Genomic DNA, 15956 nt, shown 5'->3' on the forward strand with positions numbered 1-15956 from the left:
CGGCAGATCCACTAGCATGGTGGCGAGACAATATGAAACAAAATGAAACACGCTATGCCCCCCCCCCCCCCCCCCCCCCCCCCGACGGTTATGTTATGAACCGTCACATTTGACTCACGTCATAACTGTCATCACCAATTCTGAAACCGGCACACCCCTAGTCAGTGTATTGATTCATTGTCACTTCATAGTTTGCAAGAGACATTTAATAAATTTATAATTAATATTAAATAAACTAAGCGTATTTAATAAACTAAGACGTAGGCTATTTAATAAACTGAGCGTATTCATCTGTCAATATGAAACGTGACTTGGCCATTCTAATTAATGATCGGAAGAACGCGTATTGACCACCATTACTGTAAAATATGCACGTATGTCCATTTAAACTCAATTTTGGTCAAATGTGGATTATATCATTACACTGGCAAGAATATGGTTACATGTAAAGATGCCGTACCAAGTATGACAACGCTACATTCAACTGCTTTTGAAATACAGTGTTTTTTTCACTTCCTGAAAAGTAACCGTTTTGGACATACGTGAGTTTCATCGGGCAGCGACGTTATGCGGTTTAAGGTTCAAAAACACATTATTTTCCACATACTGTACATTATTGTTGCTTGTCTATGCACCGCTTTTCTGAAACACATTGATTTTTACAAAGCTCATCGTTCTGAAAAGCAAAGTGTATGCAGATTGTCCAGTGCTTTGTGATTGGCCAAATACCTCAAGCGTTTAATAGAGATGCTATGCCCCTTATCATACAGTGATGCCGTGTCCTGCTGCGATGAGACAAAAAAAACAAGCGAGGCATTTGTTGTATCCAGTGGGGACATAATTACTGATTATAAAGACTTATACTGTCTTTTTCCACACTGCATATTGCGCCGCATAAACAAAACCATGTCTGCATTTGTGATCGGAGGAACAACAAACAACAAGCGCTACTCTACACTGCTCAAAACTCGTGTTTGAATCATCATTGGCAAATTCTTTAAATATGAAAATGTACTTACAGGCTTTGAGTCAGAAGTGCCAGACTTTCCTTGCAAAGTTGGAATTGCCCTTCTTTATAGAAACAGCATTTGTGCACAGCATCGTGGGCTACAAACAGTCCTCCATAAAATGTGCTGCAGACATCTGAATATTTGATTTTAACTTTTCTGGAACAGTGTTGTAAATATAACTTAACCACTGATTTCTAGTCCTGTCCTCTTTTGGAAGGCCTAAAAAAGTATTTTCGCTTTCACAACGAAACACACAGCATCTCCACAACATGGCAGCGTCTGCAACAATACTACAGCGAGAATCAAAAATAAAGCCTTTTTTCTTTGCGAACAGTTTCTTTCTTTCTTTTGTGAACATTTGGGTGGTGTTATGCAAGTCTTCCCACATCATGACATAGACATGTGGGGACGTGTTTAAATGAGGCATTTTAGGAGGGTGTGGACAAGTCTTAACTTTTATAAAGGATATCTCTTTGGGTTTGAGACTTTAGTCTTTGCAATTTTAGGGATCTTATCTATGCTCGAACAGCCTATAACACTCCAAATAGAAAGGAAAACTTTAAATTGCATCATATGACCCCTTTAAATCACAGCCAAGATGGTTAGAAGATGTAACATGTTATTCACATAACCATTATTAGCATAGAATGATCATTCCTCTAAGCATCTCCAGGGCTAAGATTCGTGTACATATATAGTATAGAGTTTTTGGCAGTGCCTAGATTTCTCATTCTTTTATCATGCTCTCTGCTCTAACCTTTTCATTTTAATCCTGAGCAATAATTTAATGTTACTCATTCTGCCATGCAGTGAGACCACCATCATTTTTCACATCTTTTACTTTCTCTTCAGTAAGCATCAATTAACCCCATTTTCCATGCCGCTAGCAGGGCTGTCCATTTAAAGATACATTGAAAAGCAGATGCCTTTATTAACTTAATTAGGTTTCCAAGAAGACACAAACTGCCTTTGATTGCACTGTAATTCAGTGAGAAATAGAAATTAAATGTTTGGGGAAACGTGAATGCACTTGTCAATTTCCAAAATTGAAGTGTCTAAGTGAACTGCACAGCTAAACTGTGGCTTTTAGGAACAGGAAACAGCTGATGTGTGAGGAAGGTTTTTAGGATTTAAAACAGTCTTTGGCTTTCACTATTACTGCTATCACTTGCTTTTGCATCTTCAAACAACATCAGCTTAGCTTTTATTTGTAATTAACAAAGCCAAGACGTAGATAAGCCCTGTTAGTGTATTTTTAGGATGTGCAGTAAATATTTTTCTTTCTTTCTTTCTTTCTTTCTTTCTTTCTTTCTTTCTTTCTTTCTTTCTTTCTTTCTTTCTTTCTTTCTTTCTTTCTTTCTTTCTTTCTTTCTTTCTATCAAGAAATGCTACAGAGAACTTTATTTTGCAGTGTTCTTATTAGACATTTTACATGCACTTACTATAGAAAATAAGAGTACTATACTATAGTATAACAGTAAATTCTGCATAATACCAAGAAAATAACCCTAAAATAAGTACGTTGTTTATTAATATTACTCAGTTTTTTTTTTTTTTGTATAATTGCACTGTAACAACGACACCTCAAAAAAAAAATAAAAAAAAAAAAATAAATAAACCATTAGGCATAGGCATAGGTGAAAACCAAATACCAAAGAAAAGACTATAATTTAGCTGTCTACATTTCAGAACTTCTTGGAAGTGCCCATATAACGAAGTGCCACAAAATCATGTCTAGGTAGGCGACTATGATAAACTGAAACAAACTTTTCCCAAACATTTTTGGCTCAATCCATGTACCACAATGCAGCTGGAATGCTGGGAAAATATAAGAATACGACTGGAGAGGGTAGAGAAAGGAAGGGGGGATTTTGTTGACTCTCACCTTTGATGAAGAGGTGTCACATTCCTGACAGATCCATCCATAGCCAGTTTGTTTGGGTGACTTCTTCAGAGGAGGGTCCAGACAGCCGAAGTGGTAACAGAGCCGACACTCATCACACCTGAGGAAAACAGGCAGCATATTAGCAGTGAGAATACATTAAAATGCAGCTGCAGTGCCGGCGCACACTCACACACATGCAGTCTTCTTATATACCCTGCCAAGAGGCCAGTATGGCCCTAACCAGGCAGGTATGATAGATAGTGACAGAGCCATTTGCTGTCAGGTAACAGATGCTTAATAGATTCAAAACACATTGGCACACAACCTCTCGCACGGCCTTGTACAGCCATCATAAAACACGCTGCTCGATTGGTCCTGCTGAAATGAGTTTCAGCTCATCCTGCCGATAAATCTCTGTAAGATTTTTATTCCAGAGTCAAGGTGTCAAGAAAGACACTGAGATTCTGTCCTTAGTTATAGGTCTGCTCAACAGCCATCTCAGGTATCCGATTTTACATAAACTGTAAAAGACCTCCATCTTGCTTCTATTATTACGCTATTCAGCAGCTGTACAAAGAGCTGTACTGGATATTGCTACTCAAAACAAAATGCAACATCCTCAGAAGAATTTGGGGCTATTGTGTTATATTACATGATGAGTACTTTTATTCTGCAAGGACACATTAAAAAAAAAAAAAAAAAAAAAGCCAAGGTCCATATATAAAAAACTTTTATAATGGTATAAAAGTTCTATTTCATGAAGGAAGTTCTTTTCATCAAATAATGAAACAGTCTACAAAAATAAGCAGCACCAACAAATGCATCTTTTTATTACTTTTTGAATTAATTAATGAATTAACATGCTGAAATGACAGCTGTCAAAACACATTAACTATATCTCCATTCATAAGACTATTGTAAGAAACACACAGTGCATTAAGTTCTCATTTAACATTCATAAGGAGTATCTTCGGAGAACCCAGGTGCCCTTCACCCTGCAGTCCATGCTCTCCTCTCCTTCCTGGCCATAATTAAGTAATTATGTTGTAATCAATATAGAAGATTCAGATTTGGCAATGTAAATCAGATAAAGCCGATAAGAGCCGGGGAGGTCAACAGGCCCAATCCCCATTCCCCATCCTCGTCTCCATTACGGGACAGGGGACGCGGCAGTCTTATCAGCGAGTACACAGGATGAAGCGATAAAAAAAGACAGGAACAGGTGCCATATTTTTCTTTGTTTTCTGCCAGGTGAACGAGTGGGAACACTGAGACTTTTGTGGAGGCAGGGTTGTCACTGAATGTGATGCTGTGCGACATGGAAGCCCTTTTCAAACTCAGGCCCATCACAGACTTCAAATGCTAATTAAAGGACTGGATGAGGATGCGGCTCAGTGCTAATGAGCAAAGAGACTCATGCCGAATACACATGCACACCTTCTGTCAACACCGGACGACTATAACACAGCATATTGTACAGCACATTAGTGTAGTTTTCTGGTCATTAGTACTGCATATCACTGAGAAAATGCAAAAAAGGTCAAATGCACTCTGCTTTATTAGGCTCATTTATTAAGGAAATATGATGGCAGAAACACCAAAAACTAGCACATATTGATATTGTTCAAAAGGTTTACATGCCATTTAGAGTCTGACTGAAGATCAAAAGGCCAACAATGATGCTTTCTGCTCATATCCACACAACACATTTCATACTGTGTCTGATCAAGCAACCAAATAAATTTCTCAAGTCCAAAGAGAGCAAAAGGGAATGAGTCAACTTTCACCTGCGGTTATTATAACAACCCTGATATGTATATATATATATATATATATATATATATATATATATATATATATATATATATATATATATATATATATATATATATATATAATAAATCCTAATCCTAAAAACACAAAACAATGGTCTGTTAAATGCCAGTTGCATAAGAACAAAATAAATAAAAGCGTGTAAATTGCCTTAAACACACACTTCATCAGTTCATCCAACATGAGACTGTAGCAGCAGTAGATTCACAAGCTCATTTAAAGATGCACACTGCTTGTCCCTCAGCATGCGCCATTTCTTCAGGTTTCTAATCCATATATTTATTGTGACAGAGCAATGAGAAAATGGCTTGCCCTCAGCGACAGACTGTCAACTCAAAGCTGCCTCCGTTACACAATCCTCCTCTGAAGAGAGAGAGAGTGGGTAAAGGGTGAAAAAATATCCTGCTATGGAAAGATTCCCAAATTTTTGCCTATATCCAAACAAATGCCCTTGTGTTTTATTATTTTGTCCATAAAGAGCTGTTAAATGAGCCAGACAGCTAACATGAAGTAGTCTTGCATAAGATTGCAATATATATATATATATATATATATATTAATTTAATAACCTATTCTAATCTAGATCTGTTAAAGCATTTTTTCTTCCTATTAAAGAGTTCAAAATATGTATTAGTTGCATTGTTTGCCACAAGAAGTAATTTTTACTCATCAATCAATAAAATAAATAATAAAAATAAATAAATAAATAAAGCAAGAAAAAATATATTGAGGAACTTGCAATGATGTAAATGGGAATGATTTACAGTGTATTATTATTTATATATTATTTTAAATAATATGTAAACCTACACACACACACACACAACTGCTGAAAAAAAAAATCACTACATTCAGTTTTTACACCATTTACATGCTTACAAGGTTGCAAAACAATGTAAGCATACTTCCATTGCAAGTGACTCGTTGTAGCCCAAGTGTCTCGTTATTTATTTATTTTTTTTAAACAAAGGAGGTTCAAGTGGATATTCATTTCGTTGCTAATAAACTGTATGCCTCAAATGCTCCCCATTACGCTTAACTTGCATTTAATATTTTTTTAAAGAAAATCATTAAAGCAACACGAGTAACAATTATCCTGAAAGTTTTACTGCAATATTATCAAGGTTAAAAAACAAACAAGAGACAGACAATGAAATCAAAGAGCAAGATGACAACTACAATTACAAACGTAACCACAAGTGCACATTCTTTTGTGAGGCCAGGACACCAGTACAAACACACAGTGGTGCTCTCAAACACACACACACACACACACATAGAGGGGCTGAGCAGGCATATCTGCACAGGAAGGGGAATTTAAATCACCTCCAGGCTTCCTTGTGAAAAGAAGACAAATGACCAGGAGTGCGTGTGTGCTACTCTAATGAGCACGCGGCTATTGTTGCACACAGTTGCCGATTGATTTCATATGAATCCCTCGCTCAGGCAAATAAAGAAATAGTGAAAGACTCCTCTGGCTTTCTGCGGGGGGAAAGTTTAGGACCTGCGGCAGCCACGGGAGGCTTGCGTTTTATTAGCGGAGCACGACCCAATTCGCCATTTACTTCTTTAATTACTTTGCCTTAATGAACCTTTTGTAGCATTTGCTGTGTATCACGGTTTAACATCTTTGAATTAAAACACTGCTCAGTGATGCAAACCCAGGCAGACAGACGGGCCGATGATTAATTAGAATTCAAATTGACAATGGCCAATCATCATAGGCGGTTCAACAGGAAGTAACCTTTCAAAATGAATATATATATACTTTCGATGTCTTTTTCATTTGCAGCAGAATAAAGAAATACATTAGTAAGTCTTTGTGTGGACTGAGAACAAATCTACTATATTTATATACTTTCTAATATCGCTTCTTTGGGTTTTGGTTGCATTTTGTACATTTTGTGTTGGCATCTTGTTCCAGCAGAAAACTGTTTGACAGTGGATCATAACCTGACATTCAATTGCAGTTCTTTCCTGATGGATCAAGAACAGCAGGAACACAACAATGCTAAATGCAAATAAACTATAGTTAAATTATAATTAGATTATAATCTTATGAAGAGTTTAGTTCTAAAATGCAATAAATCCATTTGGACTAATTTGAGTAAAAATGTGTTTTCATTTCCAAGAAAGTGGCAAAGATGAAAACCACTATTTTCTGTTTCAAACTTTCATATATATATATATATATATATATATATATATATATATATATATATATATATATATATATATATATATATATATATATATATATATATATAGCATCTTTAGGTTATAATAACATTAAAAAAAATCTAATCCAGGTTTTGATTTTCAAAGATTTATTACACAATTTTTTATTTTTCCCCCCAAAATGCAATAAACCCATACCTTTTTTCAATGCAATAAATCCATTGAATCAATAAGAAAGTTATTTTTAATTTTGAAACTGATGAAAATACACAACAATGTTGGTGTTTTGGAACCAAATTCTTCATGAATCATGTATTTAAGACAAAACATTTTATAGGATTAGAGAGAGGGAAATGATTTCCCATAAAATTATCTAAAGCAAAAATTATTACAATACTTTTATTCCAAAAGGATGCATTAAAAAGATCAAAGTGACAGTATAAAGACCTAAATAAAGACTTAAATATCTGTTTTTAAATGAAGACAGAATGTAAAGACTCATATTTATGTTAAACATATAAACACACACACACACACACACACACATATATACCAGTACTATGTTGAGTTGCTATTTGATGTTCAACATAAAATCTTCAAAGCCAGTTGAGAACCACTGATTTGGGATTTGAAATGAATGGATAATAGAAAGCCAGCATGATTCTTCTACAGCAGAGAAGTGATCAAATTCTACTTTGTACTTCCGAATGAAAGTCTTGTGCTGTACTAATAACAAAGCACTCCACCAGCACTGTGCGAGAAGTTTCTGAAGAGTCTCTGCGCCATGAGGTGACGCGTCATCCCCATTCCTGCAACACGCAGGCGCCAACATCTATCTGCTCTGCACACTGCCCTTCTGGACCCCGTCACAAAGTCCTTGATGTTATCAAAGCAATTTGGGCCTGCTTTAATCATTGGGAAAATTGAGCTGCTCGTTTCTCTCCTCCTCCGATCTCGGACAGAATCCAATCACTCATAAGAGAGTCTATTGATTGATGTAATCTCATTGGGATGTGAGGTGAGGGGAAAACCACGATTGATTGCTTTTGTCTGTGACACATGTTGCTCTGGGCTAGCGATGCGTATCCTCTTTCATCTACGGTTTAATCTCTGAGAGGAGTTCTTAGAGACCCCCTGGCATGCTCAGCCACCCTCCCTCGTCATCTCGCTGGTTTCTCGGTGCAGGCTGAAAGCCCGGTGGCTCTGTTGCTTGATCTCTTCTCATCCGAGCACTAAGAACTCTATTTCAGCCCGACGCTCCATTTAAAGACTGATCCGGTCAGCCAGGTTCAGGGCAGGGGCATTCGTCTACACAGCCCGGTGATTGGAGAGATAACACAAGACAACTCCATTTAATCAAAGGATGTTTTAACACCATAATATATGATTCTAAATCTCCCTGGATAAAGCAAAGAGGACATATTTTAGTTAAATTGGCTCTCGGCTGCAGTTTTACAGACCGTTATTAATGCAATCATCTTGCAAAGATATGGGCAATCACCAACATCAGAATAATTCTTGGAATATTTAGGCCCAATTCGAAAAGAGATAGCGAAGGGGCACAACACAAACTTCACTCTGGAGATGAATATCAGTTCTCATTAAATGATAGCGTGGCCTTGTTTGAGAGGATCAGAATAAATTGATCAGTCCTGAACTACAGACATTCGCCAAAATATAAAGGCAGGATAAAATGCAAATTGTTAAACATTTACTGAGCCTAAAAAAGCAGAAAACCTCTTGCTATTTATTATTTGATGGAATAAACTAACAAGTTTACAGAAATATTTGGCAGTTAAAGGTATTAAAGTAAATGAAGCAGGTTTCACTGGAAGCCAGTAAAACAAAGTTAACAGTAAATACAATTCAAAAGTGTGGTGTCAGTAAGATTTATTTTTATTTATTTAAAGAAAATTACACGTTTATTCGGCAAGAACGCAATTAAATTGATCAAAAGTGACAGTAAAGCATGATTTCTGAAAGATCATGTGAGGGATCGGGAATAAATTATTAACTACATTTTAATTTTATTTTACTATATCTTTTAATAATTTAAATAATTTAAACCTTTTTGAACGGTTATGTATATAGTAAAAGTAACAATGGTAAAATAGTAATAATAAAGAGCGTTATCAATGGTAAAATAATAATAAAGAGCAACAATCTAAAAGACAAGTCAAAAAGAGCCCACCTGTGAGTCTGATAAACTGGTCCCTATATGGCTCAGGTCAATCCACCATCAGTATCTATGGGATCTTTTTTTGCACATCTTAGGAGTTTGTTTAAAAGTATGAAGGATAGTAATACTTGCCTTCATATGCCTTCATACATGAGGATCTAACAAAATGTAATTTGAGGACATCTAGAACTATCTTAAAAAACAAAGTATAAAAAAAAAGCCAACAAACAAGGATCGTTATTCCTGATAAGCTACAGCTAAAACACTCCTTTTATACCAAAATAAAGACCGGATTACTTCCTAAATGTTTGAACACTTTAATTAAAGGTTTTGTGTTAAGGGATTAATCTGCATGGTAATTTTGACTGGCCCTTTTGTGGATTAACTTCCTGTGAGCGAGAGCAATATCCACAGTTTCCCCATGAAAACGCTTGGGTGGCAGAAACGCAAATCTCTTGAACAATAGCGATGTGTATAACAGTAACCAAAACACCAGGTAAACCTCAAGACGTCTGAAAGAGTACTTTGTCTTGCACGTGCACACCAGAAGATTGCATTCTATCATTTTGATAGAGCGATAAATTGGCAATTTCTTGGAATTACTTGGATCCAAAGTGTTACTGCAAGACTCCCATTGAAACGCTTTCGTTCTTTGACCCACTACTCTCACCTACATGGCTGGTACAAACGCAGCAAATTTATCACATGGGTCCAGTGCAATTACTTGGAGAGCTACCACGTGACAGGGATCAATATGACACAAGACACTTGGCCATTGACTGCCGGCCGTGATAAAGTGCCCCCGTGGCTTTTTGTGAATCTCTTCTATTGAGGGAGCAGATTATAAGCCTTTGTGAGCCTCCTCCTTTTTGATTTACTGTTGAGGTGGGAATGGTATTATTAAGAGGCCTTTGTTTTACAAGGAAGAGGGGCAATGAATGGGCTTATGGCTGAAGCACTGACAAAGTAACCCCTTTTTATTATCTCATTACCACACGGCTCACTCATTCATTTAGTCTCGTACTCAAAGCCAGGTCAGCCGTCCGGGATGCTAACTTCGAGCGGCCCCAGCCACCTAAGGGACGCAGTGTGTTTCTCTGAGTAGACAGCAGGGGGCCATGATGTGTCAACTTCTGCACATTATTGCCTCTAACTGTTGAGGGAGGGTCAGTTTGCTGCTTTGAATGATGCTGAAAAATGTAAATAAATAAATAAAAAAAATAAAAACATTCCAGATTCAGTGCAAGTTAAGCTTAACGGGAAATGTGGCATGAAGTTAATTCCCAGAAAAAAAAAAAAAAAAAAAAAAAAATCCATTTGACTCTTTTTGCCCAAAATCTAGCTTGTAGTGAGGTACTTGCAATGGAAGTAAATGGGGACATACAAACACAGAATATTACTTTTAACCATTTAAAAATATATATTAAAAAAACAACACATTTTACTAAAATAAAAATAAAAATTCATATCAAATTTATACATTAGAAAATAGTTTGGACAAAAACTAAAAAAAAAAATAAAAAATCTGAATAATAGCTGATTCTGTTCTGTATTATAGTACATTACAGTATATTAAACCCACAGCATTCCTTTGAAGAATTGAAATGGTGTTGATTCTGAATTTGGAAGGGAAGTTTGGCTGTTTTTGCTACCGTGTCCTACGGCACCTCAGCTCTGGATCAATTCCAGGCAGCAATGCAGTTCACTGGTTTCTACCATGCTTTTGCTAATTAGTTAGACACCTCTGAGCTGCGTAAGTCATCTAGCAAATGCACAAAGAGGGGGAGGCGCTCGATCCAGAAGACCAGCCGTGCACAAACACACTGCAGTGAACAGGCTGGGATAAAAGACACCGTAGAAGCTGTAGCGTAATAGATTTCAGCTGCTTGGCCACTCTTCCAACACTCTGCAGCTCTGCCGCTCGGGTTTTAATAGTGAGGGGAGTGCAAAAGGAAAAAATAAAAGAGGTGAAGTCAGCAAAAACAAAAGGCCACCATTAAATCATCTCTCCCTGAATCCCGTGTCAGCTCTGTAATAGGGAAGGCGCTCATCATCGAAAGGTTACTGCTCTTCCAGAACATCCTCCTTCATATTTTTCTGCTCCCCGGGTTCAGACCAGAACCGATGGTCCCGTCGGACCCCTCGTACCAGACCACTGGACTGAGTATGAGGAATTGGAGTTCTCAGGATTTGGTCATGCCAAAATGATTCTATCTTTCCAGGTCCATAATAAGAGGCTCAGAGCTTTGGTGGGCTCAGGCCACAGGGATGCAGCTCGTTCCCGCCACCGTCGCCACTGTTGTATAAGCACAAATGCTATTTGCTTACTAACAGACACACTGGGCTTTTTGTTATGCTGCTAACTAGATTTCCCCATGAAAGCCTCTCCTCTCTCTCCCTTCCTCTCGCTCTTTGTACAGCTGGGCTTGGCACGGGGAAGAGAGATGGCTGGTAGAAAAGAGGGAGAGAGACAGGAAGAGTGTGCAAGTGTGAGCAGATGAGATGTGCTAAACGGGATAACAGAAATAAAGAGAAGGAAAAACAATAGGAGAAAACCGCAAAAGAGAGAGAATTAACATCAACTCAGAAGTATGACTGTTTTTCATTCACATTCAAAGCCTGTTCACTAACTGTCTGATGCATATTGGAACAAGCTGACTGAAATTGGCAGTTCTAATTGGTTGCTGATCAAAAAGTGTTTCTGAAGGCTGATGTAGTATCTTACCAGCAGATGTTAAGCTGGTGCATCACACAATTTAAAGTAAATCACATGCACAGCATTGTAAAATGCGCTTCTCTGCATTTGTTCTCTGTTCTAATTTGTTTCCAAATCTAGCTTTTTAATAAACTTGGTATTGTATATTATGAACATCGCTATTTTATTGATTTATTTATTTAAAAAACTGGAATGGCTAAAAACACAAATTGAAATGGAAATAAACTGTGAACTCTGGTAAGCCTGTGTTTCAAACACTATTAGCAAAACTGTAGCGAATAAAAAAAAAAAAAAAAAATCCTGAAAAAAAAGAAAGTCATATACCACTCAATTTGTCAGCCTGGCTTATCAGTCAGATTTACCCATCACTAAATGACCCAGAAAATAAAACAAGCTCTGATTGGTTGGTTTAATTGTAATTAAAAGTTGGCATGTATGGAAATTGGGGTACAGATCATCTAACTCATCTGGTAGTGAAATGGATTCCTAACGCGCCAAACAAAGAAACACTTTCTTATTTTTACCTTTGTTTCTCAAATCATAAAAAAACAAAAGTAATAGTACAGTCATCAGAATTGACTCCATAGAAAAATTGAAAGGGAGACAGTGGAGGAGAATACATTTCAAGCATCCACAAACCCTAATCATCAATTTATCCATTTTAAAATGATCCACAGGAGATATTTAACCACACGCATAAGAAAAGTTATGGGTTTATGGGTAATTTGTGTGGGCCAGGCTGCCTGTACACTTCGATGCATGTGCTTTGGGACTGTCCAGACATGAAACATTTTTGGGATATGATGCTTGATGTTTTGTACAAGCTCACTGCCCTTCATTTTTCCCAAAGATCCTGTTCTGTTATTGCTGAATGATAACTCTCAATTTCCTCTAAATGAGAAGTACTGGAAATATCTTGACTGCTTCAAGAGAAACTTTTAGTTCAATGATAAAAAAGCTCAACATGACCTTTCTATCAAACACTGGTTATATTCCCTACTGCAGATGCTATATTTGGAACGGACCAATCATGTTAAACCTGTCATTTTGTCTATGTGGAAGAATTGCCATTAACTGCCATTGTTTTTATTACTATTATTTTTGGTGTTTTATCTATTTATCTGCATTTTATTAGATTTTTTATATATTTAGCAGACGCTTTTATCCAAAGCGACTTAAACTGCATTCAAGCTAACAATTTTCTCCTAACATGTGTTCTCTGGGATTCGAACCCCTAACCTTGCGCTTGTTAGCACAATGCTCTACCACTTGAGCTACAAGAACACAATGCATTTATTTTTAAGGGGAAGGTAATGGGTATAATATAGTTGTTAGATACATTATATTATTTGTTGTTATATGTTTTCTATACTACAGAATTTTAAACAATGGGTTTCTGCCTAATAATGGGCAGTTCTGGTCAGAATAAGCTGAAGATCGGACTAGACTTGATGCCAATGAAGACTGGCAGAACCAGACACTTCTCTAGTGATAAACAACAGACAACCTGCACAATTCATTAGCCGGGCTAACTGAGACTCATTCATCATTATGGCAATGTGGTGAAAAAGTTTATTAAGGCTCGCATGAAGCAAGGACTTTGTCCCAAGACCACACTTGCGCGAAATGATGACTTGTAACAAAATCACTGCATATACACAAGACACGAACAGTCACCAATTCAATGCTATAATCTCAGCTCAAGTCACATTAACACATTAACTGTGGGGAATGTCTAAGAAATAAATTACCATGTCAAATATTTACATTAAATACATCAAGTACGAAAAAAATAAAAAAAAATAATAATTCAAGTACAGATAAACTTTTCAATTCCAAAAAAAAATACTGCAGCACGGCTTATGACTGAAAAAAATAAAAGTAAAACACACAAAAAGAGCTCAATACTTCGCTAAACTGACATCACATGACATAACAGGCAAACTGTAATCTAAAAGGCTCCATCTTGCAGCATTATCTCGGCAAAGCAGATGCAGTATGTACCCAGACAAACACTTACACACACAGTAAGCTGTGAGCTAGGTTAGACAGCTGTAGAAGAGAGAGATAAAGCTGTGGCTGAAGATACCGTGGGGTGAGAGGTTAAAGGGCAGCTGAAGACATCCAGAGAGAGAAAGATGTGTAAATCCTAGGTAAGGAAGTGTTGTGTCTGGTCCGGTGCAAGTAAGCAGTTTGAGAAGGCATGAGGCTGTTCCCAATGGTATTAAGAAACCACAGGATACCATCAAAGTGGGAACTTAGGGCCTCATGTCCCCTTTCAGCCATCCTGCTAGGAATCAAGTAGCTACACTGTCATTAGTACAATATACTGTGAAACTAGGGAATGGGATGCAGGGTTTGGGAATGTAGCCTTTTTCAGTGTGTTAGGATTTATTTTTGCCATTGCACAGCATTAAAACAGCAAGACTGTCAAAGCAGATGCAAGCCAAAACACCAATACAGCCTACGTTAACAAATAATTACTGTCACAATTTAGCCTAAATTTCAGGAAAAAATACTAACTTAAGCAACGTAATATTATATACAACATTAGTGACATCAAAATTAAACATAAAAAGTTTCATGACAATTTGTATACATTATTTCTTCCAATTGTCATTAACATAAGGCAAAAATAATAATTATTTAAATTGTAAAACATTCATATATCAAAAAGTAAAAAAAAAGGTACAGTAATAAAGTAAAAACTATTGCATTGCATATTGTATAAAAAAAGTAAGTAAAATAAATATAATAAAATGCAGAGATGGAAAACCTGCTTAAATATCATAAAATTAATGTCAAAATATAAAAAAAATTGTGAAACATACATGGATATGTTTTTGTGAGATCCACCCCATATCAGTAATATGGTACAAAGGGAATAACTATAAGTTTAAGTATGCATATTATCATATTGAGCTATATTACGCTACCACAACTAGTAAAAAATGTAAATGCTTTAAAAAACTATTCTATTGATTCTAACTTCTATCATCAAATCACTTTTAACCATATAATTCACATATCACAGGCCAAATAGAGCAGAGTCAAGAAACAAAAACATTCATCATAAGAAGCTAGACAGAAGACACAATTAGCTTTCAGAAGCACATCTGACCCAATAAACACAGCTGATCGAACGAGGGGTGCACGGTTTTAGAGCCAATGGAAAAGCGAGAGCAAAAAAAGAGTCCAGGAGGCACAAAGAGGGCCAGATGACAGCAAAACCCTTACAAAGATGGTGAAACAGCCCGGAATCTGGCTTTATCCACAGAGCAAAAGGCCCAAAACCAGTCTCACGCTTCATGGATTCCACAAATAACGACCTTATGGATGAGTATGTGGCTCCAAACTGGCTAACTGAGTATTCTGTCCATATAAAGTCCTTTTATAGTGTCCAATGAGGGTTAATGTCTCCCTCCCAGTGCAAACTGATTCAATTTCATGTTAGTCCACATATGATAGTCTTTTCGTTCTTTCAGAAAATGTTCGCTGGACCGTCGTTTAACCATGATCAAGTCCATGGCACGGTCCGCTTTGGGCAGAAGGGACGGTCGAAGGTGACGGTCGGAGGCGGCCATCTGCGACTCCTCCCCGACCCCAACGCCGCTCTTCAAACGAGTTAATTTCCCTCTCTCTCTCTCTCCCTGTCTCTCTCTCATCTGTCCTTTTCTAGGGAAGGAGGTGGTGCCCGGCTCTCACAACCTGTTCAATGCAAAGATAGAAAGAGTCAGGGCAACACACCCCACACCACATCTGAGGCCAAACGGCAGCGAACCCAAACAAGCTGCTTTGCATGACGGTACAAAACATTGCACATCTCCTACTTTGCATTGTAAAAGCATTTGAAGCACTTTTGACAGGCCACTTTCCAATTACCCCGAAACAGCTTTATGTCAAATCGTGATGTGACGGAAGTGGCGACTGTTTGGCATGTCTATTATGAGAGCGTCAATTAAAAGTCTCTTAGTCATGCTCGCATATTTTTTTTAGCAAAAACATAACAAGGTTGCGGCATTAAAAAAGCATGACGAGGAGGTGTTGAAAAGACAGGATAATTGATCTGGATCTGACGGTTACGTTAAAATAATCCTGTTCGGAGGAACCGCAACCTCATACCAGAGGCCAAGTGGTGACAGTAAATCAGACAGC

At 37.2% G+C, this 15956-nt stretch overlaps 1 protein-coding gene across 2 annotated transcripts in view; it reads right to left on the reverse strand.

Moving 5' to 3' along the window:
• The window catches only part of LOC113070161 (PHD finger protein 14-like), an 84522-nt gene that overhangs the window by 26810 nt on the left and 41756 nt on the right, over positions 1-15956 (reverse strand). Inside the window, exon 17 of one of the 2 annotated variants that reach the window (XM_026243373.1) lies at positions 2896-3013. In XM_026243373.1, the coding sequence (XP_026099158.1) occupies positions 2896-3013 (118 nt within the window). Of the gene's footprint in view, positions 1-2895; positions 3014-13111; positions 15510-15956 lie in introns of those variants that run through there. The other variant, XM_026243374.1, reaches the window with a different exon arrangement.

This window comes from Carassius auratus, unplaced genomic scaffold (genome assembly GCF_003368295.1).
Source record: "Carassius auratus strain Wakin unplaced genomic scaffold, ASM336829v1 scaf_tig00003137, whole genome shotgun sequence".
NCBI classification, from domain to species: domain Eukaryota; kingdom Metazoa; phylum Chordata; class Actinopteri; order Cypriniformes; family Cyprinidae; genus Carassius; species Carassius auratus.